The following is a 23,893-nucleotide window of genomic DNA, read 5'->3' as shown; positions in this document are numbered from 1 at the left end:
TGCTCTTTCCATCCTCCCCCCATCCTCTCCTACATCCTGATCCTCCCACTGTGATCTCTCTCCTCTGTTCTTCCTCCCACTCCCCTCCCCTCCGGCTAACCCTCGTCTCCCTCTCGCCCCTCCGTCCCCGCAGGACCAGCGCTCCACCGTCATCTCCCTGCAGAAGCTGATCGTCAGGGAAGTGGCCAACAAGGAGCGCGGCCTGTTCCTGATCACGGCGGGGATCGAGCGGCCGGAGATGATGGAGGTGCTGGCCAGCTCCAAGGAGGAGCGCAACAGCTGGATGACGCTGATCCAGGGAGCCATGCAGTCCATGTGAGTGCGGATTCATTCAGGTCTTCCTTTGGGTCTAGACTTTTCAATATCTGACTCTTCAAAAGCTTTATTGTTGCAAGAGAAATATTTAGCAGCTTTCTTCTCGGACCACGACCTTTTATCTTCTTTATTTACTCTTATTTAACCTAATGTTGTTGGTGTAGACCGGAAGTCCGACCCTCCCTGTTCTGTAATCGTAACAATGAGTGCGTTTACATGGGAAGTTTAATTCCTCTTTGATTCAGAATTTAAATTAAATCTGATTTAAAATGAGTAAAAATGACCATGTAAACACCTAATTCCAAATGAAAATGTCCATTCCGAATTAAACTTAATTCCAAAGTGGCTGGTTTATTCTGATTTTAAATCCGAATAGAATAATTCCCAGTTTATGTATTCACTCATTCAAAAAAAATAATGAATAAATAAAATAAAATAAAATGAAAAAAAATTAATAATAAAAAAAAAAATTTAAATGAAATTTAAAAAAATAATAATAAAAAAAAAAAATTTAAAAAGTGTATACATTCATTCCACTTTAAATTTTCTTTCTTTCTTTCTTTTTGCTCGTTCCCTCGCCCGTTATATTCCGCGCTGGGCTGGTTTTCCAAACAAAGTTTCAAGATGGCAGCACGCAGTAAACACTGGTCAAGAGCAGAGACCATTTATTTAATAAATAGCTTGGAGGACCTGGAAATAATTAAAAGAACAGATGGCAGGAAACGTAAAAATTGTGAGCTTTTCAAAATTGTAGCGACTAAGTTTGTTTTTCTTCTGGTAGTTTAACTTCCGGTCCCCCCCCCCTATCCAATCAGAACCTTCCCAACCCCCAGACCTGTAGAGGAATTGGAGAAAGCCGAACAAACGTGTTTTCCATGTACAGGACTCTCTCAGAAAATTAGAATATTGTGATTTTCTGTAATGCAATTAAACAAACAAAAATGTCATACATTTTGGATTCATTACAAATCAACTGAAATATTGCAAGCCTTTTATTATTTTAATATTGCTGATGATGGCTTACAGCTTAAGAAAACTCAAATATCCTATCTCAAAAAATGTGAATATTCTAGGAATCTAAATCTTAAGAACTTTATCACAATATTCCAATTTTCTGAGACAGTCCTGTAAACCTTAATTCGGAATTACTATTTCCATGTAAACTCGAAGGAAAATAGTTTAATTCTGAATAATTTAATTCAAATTAAAAAAACATCATGAAACCGTTGCCATAGTTGCAAGAGAAATATTTAGCAGCTTTGTTCATCGGACCACGACCTTATCTTCTTTATTTTCTCTCGACTGTGACTACGTTTACATGCAGTCAAAATTGGGGTTATTGCTAATATTCCGGTTACTGAAACATTGGGAATATTCCGTTTACATGGTGATTAATCATTCAGGATATCTGGATCAAACCAGCGACGCACGGAGAACGTGATGACGCAATTCCCGTCATTTCTGCTTCTTCTTCCTGTATCCAAATTCAAAACAAATGCTGCTTCAACTTTTCTCTCTCCTTCTTGTAAATCTTCTATCCCGGTACTTTCTAGCGTCTACAAATGCAGAAATGTTCATATCCTTCATTACATTTATGAAGTGATTAGTCTCCTCCTGGTCTTGGTTTCTCCGTGTTTATAAGAACTTCCTGGACTCAAAAGACCAGGATTCCTTGTGAACAGAACATGTGCAGAAAACACATTCCTGTTCCGTTTGATGGGGATATTCAGTTTGGCGTTTACATGACCCAATATTCAGGTTTAAAAGGAGTAACCCAGGGGTCATATTCAGGTTTTTAAAAACCCGAATATGAGCAAATTCTGGTTATTCAAAGGGGTTATTGGTGTTTACATGGCCGTGCAAATTCGGGTTATTGCCAATATTCGTGTTTTAAAAGGGTTATTGATGCTGGAAACACAGTCAGTGACTGACGTGTGATGATGTTGTTGTTTTATACCGGAAGTCCGGCCCGGCCCTGCCCTGCCCTGTTCTGTAACCGTAACAGTAGGTTGTGACAGAGGACGGAGCCGTCGGGGGGATTAGCTGCTCTACCTGCTGACGGGATGTACTCAGGGACCGTCTTAGTGCTGGATCGGCTTCAAGGGCAGATCACTACGAACGGGGGATTATTAACGTAGCCAGTAGGAAGGAGAGAGATTCCTCATCCTCTCCCCTCGCAGACCTCGACTTCTGTCAGAGGACAAAACCGAGATCAGCCTGTTGGCGATAATGGAGATGAAAGCAGAACTGATGCTCACACTGCCGTTTATATGAAAAGGCATATGTATAATTTTCCGGCGCTGTCAAGGTCTTTTCTGGCAGTAAAGAAGCAGTGAACTGGGTCTAAGTGAAAAAGAGCTCAAAGCTAATATTGTTTTTTCTTTTTTTAATCCTTTAAAAATAGAAACTGAAATGTCACTGTTTAACTTCATCTGTCTTAAATTACTGCAAATATTCCCGTTTTCAAAGGCTGAAACCAGCCAGATCTAATCAGATTTCACCACAAAACCTGATAATTAATGTTAAAAGCGTTCTGTTAACTATGCAGTTGATCAACTAAACAATCTATTTTTACATTTTGGACCTAAACGGTATAAATAAAGTGGTGTTCTGCCCATTTTACCTGCCGGAGTACGTGATGTGTGTCTGCTCTCTCCGGCCGGGCAGGGACAAGGATGAGGATGAAGGGATTCCCAGTGAGACGGAAGACGACAAGAGGCAGTTGGAGAGCAAAGCCAGAGAGATGAGAGGTGAGAGAAGAGCATTAAAGCTGCATCTGTAAACTTACTCACATAGTAAGAGGTAAAGTCGAGAGTTTTTCTGAGATGTGGACGCCTGACGTGAGGATGTGAGATGCTTGTGAGTGGATCATTGGAATTATAATTGTAATTGTACTTGGTTGTAAGAGATAAACAGAATGATGACTGATAATTACGATTTATTTAATTTAAATATATTTTATTTTTACTTTTAATTTAAATTTTTTTTATTTACTTTTAATTTTTTTTTTTTAATTTAATGTATTTCTTCCGCTATTATTTATTTCTTCAATTTAATTTCCCCATGTATATGTATTTATGAGTATATATGTATGTATGTGTACATATGCATGTATGTGTATGCAGGATTGTGTGTATGTTAGGGATGGGCAGTATGGACTAAAAAATGTATCACGATCATTTCTGGCATTTATCCCGATAACGATAAAAATGATGATAAAAAAAATACCAATTCAACTCCATCTTTGTAACTATAAATCTATCTCCACATTCAGTCTTTGGAGCCAAATCACTGCTCTAAAAGATACTAAATACTAAACTACACCAATTACATTGAATTGATAAAAAGATCCGCCTTCCGCCATGTTTGTTACACAAAACGTATCAACAGGAATTTATCCTTCTTTCTTTCTTTCTTTCTTTCTTTCTTTCTTTCTTTCTTTCTTTCTTTCTTTCTTTCAGTGTCATTTCTTTCTTTCTTTTTTCTTTCGTTCTTTCTTTCTTTCTGGCTCATTTCTTTCTTTCTTTCTTTCTGGCTCATTTCTTTCTTTCATTCTTTCTTTCTTTCTGGCTCATTTCTTCCTTCCTTCCGTCATCAACGGGAATTTATCGTAAAATATCGCCCATTCCTATTGTATGTGTATACAGTATGTGTATATGTACATAACTGTATTCTTTATTTAACATTTTGACTGAGAATGTTGTTATTGGGGATGGGAGGGAGGGTTTCTATGGTTCTGTATATTTAATGAAAAAAGCCAATAAATATCGTGCAGGCGAGCAGGGCCGCATTTCCCCAAACCCCCCACATTTACAACGTCTCTTCTTCTTCTGCTGTTCCCAGATATGTTGAGGCAGAAGGACACGGAGATCATGTCCCTGCTGGAGGAGAAGGTCCGGCTCTTCCGGGGGATGTGGGAAGGCCTGAGCCCGGGCGAGGAATCCTCCCGACAGGTGGAGCCGTTCTTCAGGTCGGCCTGCAGCGCGGAGCCGCCGCGGGGCGCGAACATCATGAAGGACGCCCTGCAGGAAGGTGAGACGGAGGAAGGGAGGATTTATAATGCATGTTCTGCAGATGCATCTTTTAGTGGGAGTTCACAGCCATGAGGCTGAACGGACGGACGTGAGGACGGCGAGAGGGAGATGGAGAGCAGCTTATCTCAGATTTTATGGCAAATGATGATAGTCGTATCTAAAAGAAACGCCTGAGGTTTTCATTCGTTAAAACTCAAATCCCAATTAGCGATTTAAAATCTCGTAGTTACTAGTTTAAGATTATGCATCCTTAAAATTGGCTTAATTTTGTCCGGATATGACGCCAAACACGGAGCAGGAAACGACGAATAAAGATACAGGACTGTCTCAGAAAATTAGAATATTGTGATAAAGTTCTTTATTTTCTGTAATGCAATTAAAAAAACAAAAATGTCATACATTCTGGATTCATTACAAATCAACTGAAATATTGCAAGCCTTTTATTATTTTAATATTGATGATTATGGCTTACAGTTTAAGATTAAGATTCCCAGAATATTCAAATTTTTTGAGATAGGATATTTGAGTTTTCTTAAGCTGTAAGCCATGATCAGCAATATTAAAATAATAAAAGGCTTGCAATATTTGAGTTTTTGTTTATTTTTGTAATTGCATTACAGAAAATCACAATATTCTAATTTTCTGAGACAGTCCTGTATGCTTTCTGAGCTGGAACAATCTTGTAATTTTCAAAAACTGCCTCATATACAAAATCCGTCACAGCTTGGCTCCGCCGCCGCTCTGCAGCGTTATAAAACTTAGATCACCTGCAACAAGTGTCACCCGAGCGGCTGCTAGAGGCGACTGATCCCATTCAGGAAAAATGTATTTGGTCCATCAGTTTTTACCTACAGGGCGGTTAATGAGTGGAATACAAACCCTCAAAACATAAGAGAGTCCTTCTCATACAGCGAATTTAAGAAAAATCAAAAGAAATGGCTAATCCACAGCCAAATTTGTCACAACCCCCCCTTGGCTTTTAATCATGCAGAATGCTTGGACCAGACTAGGGATTCTTTCTTTCTTTCTTTCTTTCTTTCTTTCTTTCTTTCTTTCTTTCTTTCTTTCTTTCTTTCTTTCTTTCTTTCTTTCTTTCTTTCTTTCTTTCTTTTTAGGCTTCTTTCTTTCTTTCTTTATTTTTAGGCTTCTTTCTTTCAGGCTCATTTCTTTCTTTCTTTCAGGCTCATTTCTTTCTTTCTTTCAGGCTCATTTCTTTCTTTCTTTCTTTCTTTCAGGCTCATTTCCTTCCTTCTTTTTTCCCTTCCTTCCTTCTTTCCTCCTGCTCTCTCCTTCCTCCTGCTCTCTCTCTCCTTCCTTCCTTCCTTCCTTCCTTCCTTCCTTCCTTCCTTCCTTCCTTCCTTCCTTCCTTCCTTCCTTCCTTCCTTCACGTACGTTGTGCGTTGATTTAACACAGAACCATAAATCAGTTTTACACAAAAACATCATCAACGGAAATTTATCATTTTTACTGTGAGATACAAATTCTTACTGTGGGGAATTTTTTTGGCGGTTTATCGTGAACGGTAAAATATCACCCATTCCTCGACCAGACACAGAGATGCCCTCGTTTGGACACTCGCCCTTAACTCCCCTCATTCACCACCTCGGCTGATTATTTCAGAGTCACCAAATGAAGAGTTCCACATTTAGATGATCACTATTCTGGCCAGAAATCAGACTTGAACACGGTTTTCTTTGACACAGGACTGATTTCTTTATCCATTTCCGAGGTAATTGGCTTGGTAGGTTCAATCTCATTAGGGCCTGAGAGCGAGCAGCGGGCAAGAGCCTTGGGCTTTCCGTGGCTCCTGGAAAACTGCACGGAAAAACCCTTAAAAAGACTCAGGGTGTGTTTCTGAGGGTTTGTTTGAGCTGGAGTTTGGAGCTTTTGCAGTCCCTGTTCATCAATTGTGCATGAGAAGTGAGAAAGATGCAGAGGAACGGCACATCCTCTGCCCATTAACATCAATTTAAATTCAAACAGCTGGTATATTTGGAGGAATGAAACATAAAACAGTCGCGTCTTTTCTAAACCACAAGCTGGATTTCGATTATTTTCAGGACACTTAGTCTGATTTTTATTCTTTCAGGTTATGAAAGACTGAATAGAGTAAAACATGACACTTTGTCCTTTCTCATCAGTTCCTCATTCTGTCGGCAAACATCATTTACTCTGAAAGATTAAACAGCTAATGTGGTTGACTCTCATTCTGCAGTAAAGTATTTAAAGAAGGTTTTGCACATTTGCATTTTAAGTAAGACGCAGTCACAACAAACCTCTGGTTGTGTTTGTGCCGTCGTGGTCGGAGCTGCGAGCTGCACGCAGACGTTTCGTGCTGCTGCTGATTTCTGAGTGTTGCTGCAGGCGGCCGGCGTTCCACTAAAACATGGAGCTGGTTACAGAAACCAGGGCCTTGTTTTACAATAATGTCTCATAAACATGTGGAGGGAAAAGAAGGAAGGAAAAATCCTCTGCAGCTCCGTCTGCAGGTGAAGGAGCTACTGTTCCTAAATGAGCTCACAATGTTGTGTTTCTTCCACTTTTACCGGTAATTGACCACATCTGATACGTGAACGGGTACTAGCAGGCCCGGGTCTACCAGGGTGCATCAGCATTGCACCCTCAGTTTCTGTGTTTGCTCAGTTGAAAAGAGGAAAAGAAAACTGACAAATGCGCGCGCGTCAGCCTGATTTATGGTTCCGCGTTAAATCGACGGCGTAGGATACGCGGCGACGCGCACCGTACGTTCGCATCCCCGCGTATCCTACGCCGTACGCTCTGCGTTGGTGCAACGCGGAACCATAAATCAGCCAGTGTCCGTCACTCATGCGTGCAGCAGTTTCCTGCACCAGCAAGACGCTGCTCTCTGCTGTTCCGTTAACACAAAGTAACGATGGATATTCAGAAGTGGTTCAAGCACAACGACGCAAGCAAGTTTACAGGACTGTCTCAAAAAATGTCATACATTCTGGATTCACTACAAATCAATTGAAATATTGCAAGAGTTTTATTATTTTAATATTGCTGATCATGGCTTACAGCTAAAGAAAACTCAAATATCCTATCTCAAAAAATTTGAATATTCTGGGAATCTTAATCTTAAACTGTAAGCCATAATCAGCAATATTAAAATAATAAAAGGCTTGCAATATTTCAGTTGATTTGTAATGAATCCAGAATGTATGACATTTTTGTTTTTTTAATTGCATTACAGAAAATAAAGGACTTTATCACAATATTCTAATTTTCTGAGACAGACCTGTAATAGTTTTTATGTTCTCAGTCTGGTTCTGGTAAAATGTCTCATTCTCGATCTTTTCCATTACGTATATTTCATATATTATTTCATATGTTATTCCTCTCCGTTCATCTTTAGTGGGGGATTCACTAGACGCTGATCTCTGATATCAACGCTTCTTTTCAGAGCTAATATGCTTCCCTGCTCGCAAATATGTTTAAACTTTTAGCAAAAGAAGGCGGCGTGTATCCAACAGGTTGGCCGTGGTTGCTTAGCAACAGGAGGCAGCGCCAGGTTCCAGGCAGAGCTGGAGTTATAACGCAGTTATCTGGGATAATTCACTTACTGACCTGCACACTAACATTGCTCTGTGTTTCTGTCTCGGTGCAGTGGAGACGCTGCAGGCGCTGGTGAACGGCAGCCTGGGCGGAGCCATGGCCGGCGTCCACGAGGCCGCAGGAGCCGGGCCGGTGTGTCTGCCGCGCCGGGCCGAGACCTTCGGAGGCTTCGACAGATGCACAGCAGTAAAAAGTAAGGATGCTTTCACACCGGTCCCGTTTGGAGCAGTTGTTCTGAAACGGGGAGCGTTTCCCCCTAAAGATCGGTTCGTTTGGTTTATGTGAACACAGCAATCACACTCGGATGTGGGACAAAACAAGCGAGCCGAGATCTAGGAGAGGTTAGGGTTAGGATCTTGGCTCGCTTCCATTCCAGACCTTGTTCCAGTTGTTCCAGGTGAGGGAGAGCAGGCACAACCTAAGGGGCTATGGCATTTTTGAGCAGAAAAGAACAAAAAAAATGTTGAGGTGTATCAGTGTTGAAGGTGAAACTGGAACCGCCTGGATGAGGAACTAAAAAAAAGTAGCTCAATTTACAAATAAAAAAAAATGTATAAATCTAAAATAATAGATAAATATAGAACACTAATATAAATTATCTTCATATTAAACTGTCTAAATTATGCAACTTTCCTCCTGCAGCTGTCCTCAATCGTGAGTGACCACATTTATTTTCTTCTCTTCTTTGTTCATTTTCTTTTCTTTGTTTTGTTCGTTCGTTTCATTTTCTTCTTATTAGTATCTTTTTTCCCTTTCTGTAGTCGGCCTTTTGTTGAAAAGGATAGGCAAAATTAGCCATGAGGCTTCAGCCTATACCTTTTTGGTAAAAAAAAAAAGGAAATGTGTACATATATATAACAGGAAATAGAGAAAAGAGTTTTCCACTCGCTGTTTTAATTCCCAATTTCGATTTTCAAACACATCAATGAAATCGGATAACGGATAATGGATAACGATCCGTTTTCCGTTTTTTTTTTTATCAAAACAAAAGATGGGAAACTGATTATTTTGGATTATTTCTCTATTTTTATTTTGTAATTTCAAAACAAAAAACGGATGTCCGTGAAGTCCACGGACCAGCGGAGACTCCTGAGGGAGCCGGGCCTGAAGCCTCCCAGTCCCAACCACGGCTGCAGGCGGATACAGACGCAGATATTTAGCTGTAAAGATCCTCAGATGCAGCGGTGCAGAAACTGCTCCGGTGCTTTTGTAAACCATACTTTATTTAAGATTCTAGGCAAACATAACAAACATGAACACTGCACGGTGAGGGCGATGCAACAGGTGGGCGGGATGTTGGGATGTATGAAGATCTGGGATCAGAGAGCCGTTAACGTCGTCATTAAGCAGTTGTGAAGGAATATGCATGACCGGGGGAGGGAGGGGACGGAGAGGAAATTATAATGCTGTATAAATAAAAGAATGCAGAAAGAAGCTGAGCCGAAGATCATTTAAAATGTATATTTAACTCGGAGTGAAGAAAAGACTATCTGTTTTTCCATTAAGTGCTGAATTAATGATCTCCGAGCGTTGGCCTCTGAGATCGGCTGGTTTTATAACCGGTGAGTCAGCGGCGATGACATCAGTCTGATCGGGATTACTGAAGCTCACGCTTCAATAATCAGTGAGTCTGAGCTGCTAACGTATATTACTCACAAAGGTTCACATTACTACTGAATCTAGAGCAGAAGTATTTTTCATCCTTGCGACTATTTTAACTAATTGAAGAAGAGTCTTATTAAATGATGAAGTGGTTATTTCATTATTTTTCAATGATCCTTTACCGTTTATACAGGACTGTCTCAGAAAATTAGAATATTGTGATTTTCTGTAATGCAATTACAAAAACAAAAATTCGAAAAATCGATTCGTATGTCTAAAGATTGATTTTATTTTCATCATTACATTACAACTTTTGGTATTTCTTTGTTTAAGCCCAAAAAAAGGAATGTTTTGTTGGACACAAGAATAACTACTGCCATGTTTTTGCTTTTAAATATGTTTAAACGTATGAAAACATTAAAGTTTTCAGTTCTAACTGCATAAATTGTCTATATTTAATTACAAAAAACAAAAATGTCATACAGCTTAAAAAAACTCAAATATCCTATCTCAAAAATTTTGAATATTCTGGGAATCTTAATCTTAAACTGTAAACCATGATCAGCAATATTAAAATAATAAAAGGCTTTCAATATTTCAGTTGATTTGTAATGAATCCAGAATGGATGACATTTTAGTTTTTTTAATTGCATTACAGAAAATAAAGAACTTCATCACAATATTCTAATTTTCTGAGACAGTCCTGTAGAGCAGAGAATAAACTAGAGGGTTATTTGAGAGTATTACATCTATTAACATCCTGTTTTTGACTGTAGTTCCACTGAAGAGACCAAATATGGCCTGGCCTGTGAAGGGTTGATGACGAGGTGAAAAAGTAAAAAAAAAGAAGTAGTAATTCAGCGAAAACACAATTGATTTTCCTCCCGGTGGGTGGACGAGGAGCAGCCTGAGGTTTCTGGCCGTTTATCGACCCGGCCGGTGTTGCGTGTCTCAGACGCGATGACCTCCATCATCGGACTCTCCACACTAAACGATGCATTTCATGTCAGAGACGTTGTTTCGGGATGAGCACCGTTCTCGTCTTCACTTCTCCTTTCTTTCTTCCTCTCCTTCAGGCGGAGACCGAGATGAGAGCGAGGACGCGGCGGGAGATTTGCGCAGGACGGAGTCTGACAGCGTTCTGAAGAAGGTTTGTATCTCAGCGTCTTCATGTACTCACAAGATTCCTCTTTCAACCAGGGCCGGGTGCATGTGTGGGGAGGGTTGGCAACTCCCTGAAAAATAAATCAGGGACAGCTCGTCAGCAGGGAGCATTCACCTTCCTGGCGTGGTGATTTTTTAGCCCCTTTTTTTGTGAATTAAACGATTTTTGACTATTTGACTCGAACCTGAATTGAATTAGATGCATATTTTTGAATACCATGAACACATGGAAAACAAATTATTATCCAGCAATTCACTTTAATACAAAATAACAAAATGAACTGAATAAAATAAGTATCTTTCTTACACAGAAACCTGTCGTCCTTAACTTAAAATTGTATAAATTAATATTAAACAATAGAAAGAAAGCAGATCATCCATTCTGTAATAACAAAAGTGCAAATGGAAAGTCTGTAGAAAACTTCATTGGCATTTTATGACTCTTTTCTGACTCTCGCAGTAAAACGGGACAAAGTTCGTCCCTTTTGAGCTCAATACGGGACGCTACTTTAGTCTATGAATACGAGACGTTTTTCACGGGACGGTTGGCGACTCTGTGTGTCCTCCAGCATCAGCAATGCTGATGACTAGGCCTGTGTTGAATAAATAGATTTTCCGATTCTAAATTGATTCTCATATTAATTCCTAAAAATCGAGTTACATTTACACACTGCTATTAACCCCTTGCAGCCCTGCAGCTGCACGGAGCCGCGTGCAGCTGCAGGGCTGCTGCGTTGCTGCTGCGTTGCTGCTGCGTTGCTGCTGCGTTGCTGCTGCGTTGCTGCTGCGTTGCTGCTGCGTTGCTGCTGCGTTGCTGCTGCGTTGCTGCTGTTAGCGGTCGTGCGTGATCACAGCCGCAGTCGGAGCTCGCAGCGCAGCCCCATGTGCGGCTCTAATTATGTGGGCGCAGCAGTTGTTTCGGTGCACACGCGGGTGCACGAGCGGGTGAACGCTGCTCAGAATGTGCTCGTGTCTGTGTTACAGGGAGGAAACGCCAACCTGCTGCAGCTGCTCAAGAGGAACAGTGAGGTAACTCCACTTCCTGTCTCTAATCCACTTAAAGTCCCGGTCGGCATGGCAACGGCCAAAACTCAGCGTCAACACGGCCGTCTGCAGCAGCATCAGCTGAGCCCGCGCTGCGACCGGAGAGTCAGCTGCGCCTGTTGCTCCAAACACTTTATGGAGAGATTAAAAACAAAATGAGTCAAACTCCCAGCAGGCAGACGGCAGGAACAGCAGACTGTTAGTGGGAGAAGTTCCCACCAAGACGGGAAAGTAAAGTTCACGTCAATGTCACATGAATATTGAAGAGAGCAGCTAGTGAATGTTTAATGCAGAAGCACGCAGAACACGCCGGAGCTGCAGAGCTGCAGAACCACGCCGGAGCTGCAGAGCTGCAGAACCAGCCAGAGCTGCAGCTTCTCTGGAACTGGGATGTGAAGCTTCTCAATCTTCCAGAGAACGGGAGCGGCGGCTCCTCCGTGGTTTCTCCGTCCTCCGGTTGGGATCCAGGCTGAGTTGAGCGTTTCTGTGCGACGTCACGACTCTCCGGTCCAGATGTGCAGCTTCTTAAAGCTGTTTTACACGGATCAGTTTGGTGTTTCTGGTAAACAATCAGTGTCCCGGTGGTTCTGTCGCCGTGGAGACGAGGACGAGGCTAGAGATTCAAGTTAATGTATTTAGATGGATGATGGATGGATAGATAGATGGATGGATGGATAGAAAGAATCAGATAGATAGATAGATACTTTTTTAATCCCGAGGGTAATTCAAAGTATTACGCTGCTACATAGATGCCCAATAAAAGCAGCTTAGTATCAGGGGGGGGGGGGTGGTTGTGTGTGTGTGTGTGTGTGTGTGTGTGTGTGTGTGTGTGTGTGTGTGTGTGTGTGTGTGTGTGTGTGTGTGTGTGTGTGTGTGTGTGTGTGTGTGTGTGTGTGTGTGTGTGTGTGTGTGTGTGTGTGTGTGTGTGTGTGTGTGTGAATTTCACCCCAGAGCTACTCCTCAGACATTGTCCTTGATGTTATCAGACGGCCCGGTACAGTTCTGAAACAGGTCCACAGATGTTCCTGGGAGAGGGGAGGGCTAGTGGGGGCAGAGTCCCTTGTTTTCATTCCACCAGGGAGATTGTGACTGGAGCAGCGGGCCAAGCTGCTCTGTCAAGGTCAGATCATAGAATCAACAATTGTATTGAAAATAAAACAGGCAGCCTCAGTAATTTTCCGTCTGCCGTTAAGTCTCTGATTCCTCAATGGCGACTCCGAACAGACGAATTTGTGATCAATTCCCGCCAAGCTGAGCTTCCAACTTCTCCAAGGTTTTCTCCATCTTGCCAACGAGCTCAAAGACCGCCGCTAGCCTGCGATTCTGTTCAAGAATCGCATCCAGCTTGCGGTTTTGCTCCCCCAACGTTAAAGTTGGTCACCGAGCTTATTCCCTTCAGCCACGTCCGGCAGCTCTGAGAGGGCCAGAACAGCTGTTGACGACTTACGCATTTGTCGATAGACTAGGAAGTCCACTGTAAAATAAAAGTTAGTATATCAACTAAATTACTGCTGTTGTACAGCAAATGATCAGTTATAACATGCAATATGCAAATTAAATATTTTATCTCCCATCTCCGGTGTGAAGATGAAAGTGAGATGTTTGGATGTGACTCTTTCTTTCTTCTCCTCCGTCAACAGCAGGTTCTCCACAGCGTCTCCAACCTGCACCTCCTGCTCAGCACGCTGCAGGTACAGTAGGCCACCCCGCCGACGCACCGGGCATCATGTGCTGCACATGTTTCTGTATCTGGTGTAATGTGTATTTACTGTCCGGTGCAGGCGGTGGTGGTGCAGCAGGACAGCTACATCGTGGAGCAGCGGCAGGTCCTGAGCGAGCGCTCGTCCTCCTGCTCGTCCCTGTCGCGGCAGGCGTCGCGGCCCAGCTCCCTGGTCGAGCAGGAGAAGCAGCGCAGCCTGGAGAAGCAGCGGCAGGAGCTGGCGGCGCTGCAGAGGCAGCAGGCGGCTCACGCCGACGAGAAGAAGAAGAGGGAGAGGGAGTGGACGCTCAGGGAACAGCAGCTCACGCAGAGAGAGACGCTGCTGCAGATGCAGGTAACCGGCATCATGAACCGCAGCTCAGTTCCCCGTCAGCTCCCCGGCACATTCACGTCTCTGAATAACTGCCAGCAGCGCGGAGGTTTCCTACCTGATAGATTACAATCACACAGTTTCCTGCAGGGAATCATGGGAGATCCTTAATAATCCCAGGTATTCACGACTTTAAAAACATTAGTGTTGATTCATGTCAATAATATCTGCAACAGGGAATCATATGTTGCAGTAAACCAGGCGTCTGCAACCTTTATTATCAAAAGAGCCATTTTGTTCTAAAAAAAAGAAATTGTCGGGAGCCGCAAGAAATAACAGAGATTTTAAGTTATTTTAAAATGTATTATTTTAGCAGCAATGTAGCGCCTGGCTACAACAAAGAAATGACCTACCAAACACACATTTACTTATTGTTTGTGCTCTGTTTAGTTTAGTTTTAGAGTCAAGTAAATACAACCTCAGACCACAAAAAACAACAAACAAACATTTATATATCTTTAGAAAAAGTAATTTAAAAATATTAATCCGTCAAGAAAACAATAGTGAATCATAGATAGATAGACCACTAAATATAACAACGGAAGTGCAGTGTGCATTTGTAGGCGTACTTTGAAATAAATTAAACTGTGAACTGTAGGCCTATTTCAGTCTATATTTGTGTAAAAATAAAATAAAAATGGCCCCACATTGATATAAATAAAAAAAATTAAGTGCAGCTTAGCAGCTTTAAAAATAAATATAGAAATTAAAAATAGTTCTTTTAAAATTAGATGGCATCAACTCAAACTCCAAGATAACTGCCCAACAAAATAAACTAATAATATGACTAAATGAATGAATTCAGAAATATCATTTATTTATGTTTGGGAGCCGCTACGATGAGGATTAAGAGCCGCAGGTTGCAGACCCTTGCAGTAAACCCTCATTATTTTAGTCTGTTCAAAGGGTCATTTCAGAAAACAAAAGTTACAAATTGAGGAGCGTCGGATGCACAGCATGAGACGTTTTTGGAACTATTTACCATTTTGTCTAAATGCATCATTTAGCAATCAGTTTGGGAACAACGGTGCGATCTGTGGTCCTGATGTGGAGAGGAAAAGCAAGAGGCAGCTCTCACCGCAGCAACAGCAATAAGACTATTTTCAAAGTAGTACAGAACAAGTTGCTGCTTTACCATCCATCCACACAGCAATCTGTTGAATGACCAAAACAGAATCCGTGTTTCATCCCAGAGCCCGACAAGGAAAGGCTTTAGATAACGTGATATTATTTTGTACTAAAAGAGGCTCAGGAATCGTATCAAACCGCCTGATACCAGGATTCTTATTATAAAGTTTTTCATTTGCTACAATTCACGGAGGAAAAAAGCCGGGTCGTGACCTCGCTGACTTTATCAGTTTTTCCAATGAAACATCACATCCAGTAAAGAAAATGAGCGGGTTTTGAAGTTCCTTCTTATCTCACACTATTTCAGTGATTGACTGACGGGTCGATGAAATCCTCAAGGCGAGCAGTGACGAGATACCAAATAAATGTTGTGGAGGAAACACTTAAAATATGAGGCTTAAAGTAACAGAAAATGGAAATACTTGAGTAAATCTGATGTTCCTTAAATTGAATGTTTATTTAAAAAGACATCTGAAGCAACGCCACATGATCTGCTCTTAGGCCGTCAGGTCACCCACCTTTTCGTTTGATGTAGAAAATTACAATATAATGAGCCGAAAAGTGCACAAAAATGACTAAAAACAGTGTTATATGATGCCACAATGAAGATGAATTATAAACTAAGGTGAAATAATAAAAAGTGCCCATAATGTTTTTATCATTGTGTGTATCTTTCTCCTTAGACATCTCTATGCAACACTATCCCATTAATGTCACGACATGATAAGTAATATACCTAACCTCAAGTTAATATAAAACCATTATGTTTAACACATGTAAAGTATATTTATTTGGGGCTATTTCAGCATATCTGGATTGAAATTAAATTAATAACAATCACGGCCCTGTCAGTGAAATGGATTTGATCTACTTACTTAACTACACCTAGGTTTTTTACATCAGGGGCCGCTGTTATTGGTCCAGCGCGATCACGTGACGCAGCCGCAGCGCCGCTTTACACAAGCGCCGCTGGAAAGAGCCCCGCTATTAAAATAACGAAAATACTTCCTAGAAATCTGAGTTCAACTTTTTATCCTATGCGTAACATAAATAGTTTTTTTTTTTTTTAAGTGAAAACAATGTACACGCCAGAAGTGGGAGCGAGATCCTCTTTCTAAAGACATTTACGTGGTTGACCTGACGGCCTCTCTGCTCCAGCCAAGTCTCCGACTTCCTTACAGTCAATAGTGGCATTAAAGCAGAATTAATCTACCTGGACAGAACCGGGTTGCATTGTGGGTAGCAGACTGAGGGCTGTTTAATGCGTGTTGCTGGGTTAGAGCAAAGATCCTCTATACACAAGATAGCGCATTGCCGTTACTGGCAATGGTATGGAATGGTATCCACTTCCTGTCTCCTAAGTGGGCGTGGCCGCCCCTCTCCCCACATCGTTTTGGAACATACAACACTAGATACAGTACAACTTTCTTCCAAAAATACTTAAATAATAAAAATAACAGTATTATTAAGCAAAGAAGCAAGTTTTATTTTAGTTTTAAACTTCATTTTATCCGATGGGAAAACGATGAGAGCCAAATCTGGCGAGAGTGTGTTGCTCAGACAGAGACAGGTCTCAAACAAAGTTCATTTTCTCCTAATCTGTCGGTCTGAAAATGTCCATTTTGGTGTCAGAATGTTCAGAAGGTTTGTGGCTTTTGAAAAATGGGTCCCATATTTACTTAGGTTACTATGGGGCGAAGGAATTGGTAATAATCTGTGCTCACGTTCACTTTTCCCATAGGACTCAATAGACTCAGGACCTACTTCCTGTCTCCTAAGGGGGCGTGGCAGTCACGTGACACAGATACAGGAACTCGAACCTTAGTGGGCTGTCTCGGTTTATAGAACGTCTCTGGTTAGAGCAGTGATTCCCAACCTGTGGGCCGCGGCCCCCTGGTGGGCCGTGAAGGTATTGCAAGTGGGCCGCCAAATCATTTCCAAAAAAGTATGATTTTTGTGGGGAGGGGGAATATAATTATATAAAAATATACAGAATAATGTTTTACATTTTAAAACTCAGTTATGTTTAAAATGATATTAAAAATGTTTAAATATTATTTTCATTATTTTGTTTTGTTTTCCTTCAAGTATTAGATAAGTGACAAGCAAATGAGTGATAGGAACTTTTGTTGTTATCGGTCGGACCACTTTGCAGCGGGACTGCACTTGACTTATTTACGTTTGATGCTGATACCTGAAACTGCAGTATAAAGAGGGATAGCTGGCTAGAAACAGGGAGAATTAAAAAGTTCAGAGGTGGGCTGCCAACATTTTTGAGACATAAAAGTGGGCCCTGAGTTGGGAAAGGTTGGGAACCACTGGGTTAGAGACGCCCTCACTAACTAACGGCTGTACCTGTAACTGTAACTGCAGGAGGATGGGGTGCAGAAGCTGCAGAAGGTTCTGGACGAGGAGAAGCAGCAGCTTCACTGCAGGAAGGACGAGTACCAGAAGGACCTGGAGCGGCTGAGAGACGCCCAGAGGAAGCTGGAGAGAGACAAGGACGCCGTGAGGCGGCAGTTCGACAAGATGGAGGAGCTCCGCCTGTCCGAGGTGAACAGAACAGAACAGAACCCCCCGGGTCCTGAACCAGCTGACGGACGGGGAGGATTTCAGATAAAAGCTGAACTTGTTGGTTCCAGGTTTTATCATCAGATTCTTTATAGTCTCACTTCCCAGTTCAGATGTTTTCCTTCAGTTTTAAGCTCTAATAAACTGCATTGTAACGCTTGTTTTAATTGAACATTCAGGTGAAATATCAACCAGAAATAACTTTTTTTTTTTGTAACTTAAATTTTTATTGAGTTCTCACATATTTATTGACAAAAATAATACTGAAAACAAATTACATGTAAGAATAACAATAATAACACAGTCTGGAGAAGAAACTGTCTCATATACTGTAAGCGTTCCATTTTTCCCAATTTTCGTCGAATATATTCTCTTTCATTGTCAGTATGAATGTCATTTTTTCCACTGCTGCTGCCTTGTCTTTTTTCATTATAACTTTCTCAATGTTCCCAAGATTTCAAGTGGAAATAACTTTTAGATGTTCTCCAGTCCTGGTCGCCACGCAGGACACAGACACTCATGAGACTCATGAGACTCATGGTGGATTCACACTGAAGGCATCAAAAATCTGACGCCTTCATCGCGCTGATTGATATATTCACACTATAGTCTGTTGACGCCTGCAGGGGGCGGGGCTAAAGCTGCAGAACTGGAGGGAACAAAGTGCATATAGTTTACAAATATCTAAATATACACGAATCCAGCAAAAACCGGAAGTCGAGCGGCCGCCATTACTGCGGCGGCGGCTTTCTGCCAGGCTCTCTTAACGTATTTGTATTTCAGCGCTTTTAAATGAAAGGGTCCCCAAAAGTGGAGTGCTTTAAGTTTAAAATGTCTCGGAATTCGGGGAGGACTTGTGCCGTTCTTGGCTGTTCAAACAGCAGTGGAAAATTACAAATCTGGAAAAAAACGTTGTGCAAAACAGACAGTCCATTACCATGTTACGTTACTTGTTACGTCCACATCATGGTGACAGTGGATGGACTGCGAGTGTCTCACTGATCAAAATGACACGATTGTCATCTAAATGGCGGTGCAGAATTTGCCCGACCCATCCGGAGCTGAGATAGTTCTGCCCTTCAATTAGAGACCTGTAATTGCGTTTTTTTTGGTCATCGGACGCCAGGCGATCAATAAAATATTCTTGGATACCTAAAATAAACAAAACTAAACAGGTGTTGTTGTTTTTTTAATCACGTAGCCTTTCCATAATGATTAAATGTCGCGCTGCTAACGTCAGCACACGTAACGTATGCTATATTACAGTGTTTAATCATACACTCCCTTATCTCCCTATTCCTCTATTCTTTCCTGCTTATCGCTCAAACAAATCATTATTTATGAATTAACATCAGCATTAATTTAAGATACCTTCATTAGTTATGGGAGGACTGTCTAACATCATCAATCCAGCTATTCATGATGCTGTAGAGCGTCAGGTTACAATAACAGCATCATGAATTGATTGACACCTGTCACCGCAGCAATGGCGCCGCCGCAAGATGGCAAGATCCCCGTCTGTGATCATTGATGATTTTCAACTTCAAATTGAATCGCTGCTTCGACGCCTCTCGCAGCGCGTTCATAGAAAATAAATGGCAACCGGACGCCTATGACTCCCGTGACGCTTTCAGTGTGAATGCAGGGTCAGACGACCAATAAAAGTGCCATATTTATACCTTTGGAAACAAAATCAGATGAAATTGTTTCTGTATTTTCCCCTTTTTACCTAAAATTGAGTAAAAAACCTTTTAAATTGAGGACGTGCATGAGTGTGGCTGCTTGTCTGGGAACCATGTGTTTCCCGAACTCACTTTTATTAGAATATAAAAATAAACCCCAATACGTCTAAACGCTAAACTGCCTGTACTTTCAGAGGACGCCGTCCACCACGTCGGACGAGTTCCTGGGCAGCTCTCAGTCCCTGGAGCTGGACCCGCTGGAGCTGTCGTCGTCGTCCTCGTCCTCGCTGCCGCGGCTGCAGCCGCAGCGCTCCAAGACCAAAGGGAAAGGCCTCAACCCCTTCACGTCCTCCTCCAGCAACCTGAAGGGCGGCGAAGCCAACAACCAGACCTCAAAGAGCTTCCTGCAGCTGGGCAAGAACAAGAGCAAAGAAGGGAAGGAGAAGAAGAAGAAGAAGAGCAAAGGGGGGAGCCCGCAGACGACAGGTAAAGAGTTAGGCCCAATCCCAATACACCCCCTACTTTCTTTCACTAGCCCTAAAAAAGAAGGGACAGATTTTAGGGCACTTAAAATCTTCCCAGGTCTGTTCCAATACTCCCCCTACTCCTACTTTCAGCACCACCACTAAATCAGGAAGCTGAGAGACAAAAGCTGTTTTAATTTCCGCTGTAGCGCTGTTAATATGCCACTTTATTAAGTTCTAATATTTTTTCAGGCGTAAAAGTAACCGTTAAGATCCCCAACCTGGGCTCAGTTTATCCAAATAACGCCTGTTAAGAAATTTGATCCGAAAATTTCGTGATTTCTGCCTGCCTGCCGGCTCCGGAGCTGATTTATGCCGCGTAACCTACGCCGTAGGCTCTGCATTGGTGTAACACGGAACCATAAATCAGCCTTTATTCTGGCGAGGTCGCAAAAAATGGGCAAAAAAGTGATTATGTACATTCACTGAGTGAATATTATGAAAGTAAAATATATATTTCTCGCTAGAAATGTAATCAAAACGCATTTTTATGCAGTAGTGATGCACCGAAATGAAAATTTGTGGCCGAAACCGAAAATAATAATAAACACTTGGCCGAATACCGAACAATACCGAACATGGTTCAGCAGTTTTTCATTTATTTTGCCAATTTTTTCACCATTGCGTAAATCAAATACATTTGATTTAGGCATGCTTTTAAAAGAAAAAAATCTTTTACAAAATTACAAGGTAGAAAATATTTATTGAACATAAAAAGCTGAAAATTTTTTAATTTCCCAGCATTATGTTGTTTTGGTTCCACCTCCTGGTGGTAAAATTCTTATGTGGTTACTTTTTGGTTGGCCAACGATTTATGTTTGTGGTGCAACTGTTACGGGAGCGGCCAGTCTATTTCCTTATATTACAACGCCGTTATTAATTGTTCGTTTTTTTTCCCACTTATTCCACCGAACACCGAGTGTTTTTTTGCCATTTTCGGCCGAACAATTTTGGTTACCGAACAATCGGTGCTTCACTATTATGCAGAAACTAACTAAAAATATTGATTTTATTCACAAAAAAATAAGAAATGTCCGCCATGTTTGTTTTTTTTTTTTGGATTCAGTCCGCAAATGACGACGAAAAGCATTCTGGGAAATTTTTTTGTCCCTATATCAAACTAGTGAGGATCTGAAAACGCTTGCTCTGAAGGGACAGATTCATAACCACTCGCCCTCGTTTTCTCCACTCCCCCTAGATGCAAAGAGGAACTGGGAACCACTACCCTCACGGGAACAAGCAACATTTAGGGGTAGTGATGAAAACGAGGGCTAGGGGGAGTTTTGGGACAGGGATTTATTCAGCGTCTCAACGACTCAGCGGCTTCAGCCGCAGCGTTTTGTCGTCAAGGACGTTTCACATCAGACACAACAGCTCGTTTTTATTGAAAAGATTTGTGCTTGAATGGATGACGGGAGATAAAAGACAGGGATGAATATTCCAGGCCTTCGGCTGTTTCCACAAGGACGGAGCAAAGTTTCAAGCTTCCCTCCTCTTTTGAGTTTCAGTCTCGATAGACGAACCTTTAAAACAAAAGTTTCCTTCAGTTGACCCTAAAAATGTCGATTACTTCCGTAAAAAGTGTTAGAAACTGTAACAAGAAAGGCATCACTTTTTTATTTCTGATCCTTCATCTTGGTCTGCGACGGTGCAGCCGTTTGTCAGCGTGATGCACGTTCACATTTAGTCGCTAAAAGAAGAAAGTTCAGCCGCGTTCACTCTTAAAGGTCTTGTGTATCCGGACGTGAGGGAGAGAAATCACCGCGACCTTCCCGGATCTGGGAGATAAATACGACACACGAGCCGCTTGTGATGCGAGGAATTTTCTCTGCCTCGAGGAATTGTTTAATTTTGCAGCTCAAAGCAGGTATTTACCCGGACTACATTTAATGCGGCACAACGCGCTGACGCTGCGCACGTTAAAGGAAGAAGAAAGAAGTGGCGGATTTGTTTGGTTTTAGTAACATGCCGTGCTCAGGCGGGAGACACGTGTAGCTCAGTGCTTAACTTTTATTTTTAATCCACTCTATATTCTTCTGGTCCGTTCTCCTATATGTTCCCCCTCTAAAGCCTGTTTTATGGTTCCGCGTTACAACAACGCAGAGCCCACGCCGTAGGGTACGGCGTAGGCTCTGCGTTGGTGTAACGCGGAACAATAAATCAGCCTTCACCCGGTACATACATAGGTTCCTCTAAACATCTGTTCCCGCTACAGTTTTAACTAAAAGAAAATGTGCTCCAATACAACAGGTCTCATAATTTTATTTTGAACACTGCCAAAACTCAAAATCAATATCAAAATAAAGACTTGAACTTAAAACTTAACTAGAACTTAAAATGTGCTTGACACAAATGAAAATTCAATTGAAACATGTGGGAAAAACACCTCACCTTTTAAGTGATGTGTGTTATCAGGTGTAACGGCATTTTTAAGTTAGAAATAACAACATTTCTTGGTAAGATCCTTAGTGTTTTGAGTGAATCAGTGAATTTGGTCGACTGGTGTAAGTTCAGGGTTTTTAAATGCACAGCCATGAACCTACTGGATTATATAATTTAGTCTTAGTGATGTCAATTAACATCTAACATCTTATGTATATTTATAATTGCTCTTTAACTAAACAAAAATATGTTTTATCCGATTAATTGATGGAATTTTCGGTAGAATACTCGATTACTAAAATATTCGATAGCTGCAGCGCTAATTAACAACTGTGGCAACAAACTCTGCCATATATCGTCTGACATGGACGTACTTTAATGTTTCACTTTAGTTAGAAGGATAAACATTAGAAAAGTATTTTATTATCCAGTTCCGGTAATAACGATAAAGTACACGCTGCAGTTCTAAAGGGCAGGTTAACACACGTTAACACACGTTAACACACGTTAACTCACGTTAACACACGTTAACACACGTTAACACACGTTAACACACGTTAACACACGTTAACACGCGTTAACACACGTTAACACACGTTAACACACGTTAACACACGTTAACACACGTTAACACACGTTAACACACGTTAACGCTTCAGCTCATTCAAGGGACTTTAACAAAGACACAATCCAGTCTTCCTAGTGAAGCTAATGAAAGAAAAAGCTGAAGAAGAAAATAACACAAGACACAAAAGTTCTGCTGCGTCCAGTTTCCCTTCGCTCATCACTGAGGAGATGGTTCTCGTCCTGATTCACCCACTCACATATCTGTACCTTAACCTTAACCCAAACACTGCAATAAAAGTAGAAATAGAATAAAAACAAGACAATACAGATAAAAACTCATAGAAGAAAAGTACATAAAATCAACATGATGGTCATAAAACAACGCTCTCATTAGTGATGATTAAAAGCTCGGAGACACAGGTGAGTTTTAAGTTTGCTCTTAAAAGAGAACGTAGAGACGGCGGGAGATCCGTCCAGAGATCAGTCCAGAGCCTGGAAGGATCTCAGGATCTCAGGATCTCAGGATCTCCTCTCGACTTAAAGCGGGTACGAGGGACCGTGAGCTCCGGTCACATGACCTCTGGTCACATGACCTCTGGTCCAGAGTTATTATCGTTCACGAAAACGAACAAAATAACGAAAACTAAAATTGAAAAAACAATTTCCTTAACTGAAAATTAAAAGACAAAAACGATAACTAACTGAAACTATATTGCGTGTTTAGAAAACTAACTAAAACGAACTGAAATTATAGATATCATTTCCTCCGTTTTCGTCCCTGTCAATATAAGCCTCTTGGTATGATCAATTTATTCTGCTCTGGCCGTTTATCTCCAACTGGCAGCTACGGCACCTGAACGCTTCACGGTCCGTGACGTCAAAACTAAAACTAATACAAACTAAACTAAAACTAAGCATTTTTTAAAATATAAAAACTAGCAAACCCACACTAAAAAATAATTAAAACTAACTGAATTGAAGGAGAAAAAGTCGAAACGAAATAAAACTAAACTAAAATGAAAAATTCAAAACTATTATAACCCTGCTCTGGTCACATGACCTCGGCCTCCGAGCAGCCCAACACCAGTCTGGGCCTCTAAAAGCCGGTCCTGGCTCGGTCACAGAGAGACTGCGCTCATTTGCTCTGAAATTAAATTAGTCAGGAAATGAAATGATGCAGCCGTCCTACGCTTCCTGCGGAGCTGCACGAGA

At 41.4% G+C, this 23,893-nt stretch overlaps 1 protein-coding gene across 2 annotated transcripts in view; it reads left to right on the top strand.

Annotated features, from left to right (window-relative positions):
* Positions 1-23,893, top strand: part of LOC133464866 (A-kinase anchor protein 13) — a 164,825-nt gene that overhangs the window by 139,857 nt on the left and 1,075 nt on the right. For both annotated transcript variants that reach the window (XM_061747065.1, XM_061747058.1), the window contains 10 exons: positions 134-315; positions 2,983-3,065; positions 4,159-4,347; positions 7,980-8,120; positions 10,606-10,679; positions 11,678-11,722; positions 13,378-13,428; positions 13,519-13,791; positions 17,329-17,508; positions 19,403-19,694. In XM_061747065.1, the coding sequence (XP_061603049.1) occupies positions 134-315; positions 2,983-3,065; positions 4,159-4,347; positions 7,980-8,120; positions 10,606-10,679; positions 11,678-11,722; positions 13,378-13,428; positions 13,519-13,791; positions 17,329-17,508; positions 19,403-19,694 (1,510 nt within the window). The remainder of the gene's footprint in view (positions 1-133; positions 316-2,982; positions 3,066-4,158; positions 4,348-7,979; positions 8,121-10,605; positions 10,680-11,677; positions 11,723-13,377; positions 13,429-13,518; positions 13,792-17,328; positions 17,509-19,402; positions 19,695-23,893) is intronic.

This window comes from Cololabis saira, chromosome 2 (assembly GCF_033807715.1).
Source record: "Cololabis saira isolate AMF1-May2022 chromosome 2, fColSai1.1, whole genome shotgun sequence".
NCBI classification, from domain to species: Eukaryota; Metazoa; Chordata; class Actinopteri; order Beloniformes; family Belonidae; genus Cololabis; species Cololabis saira.
This window is presented reverse-complemented; position numbering and strand designations above follow the sequence as displayed.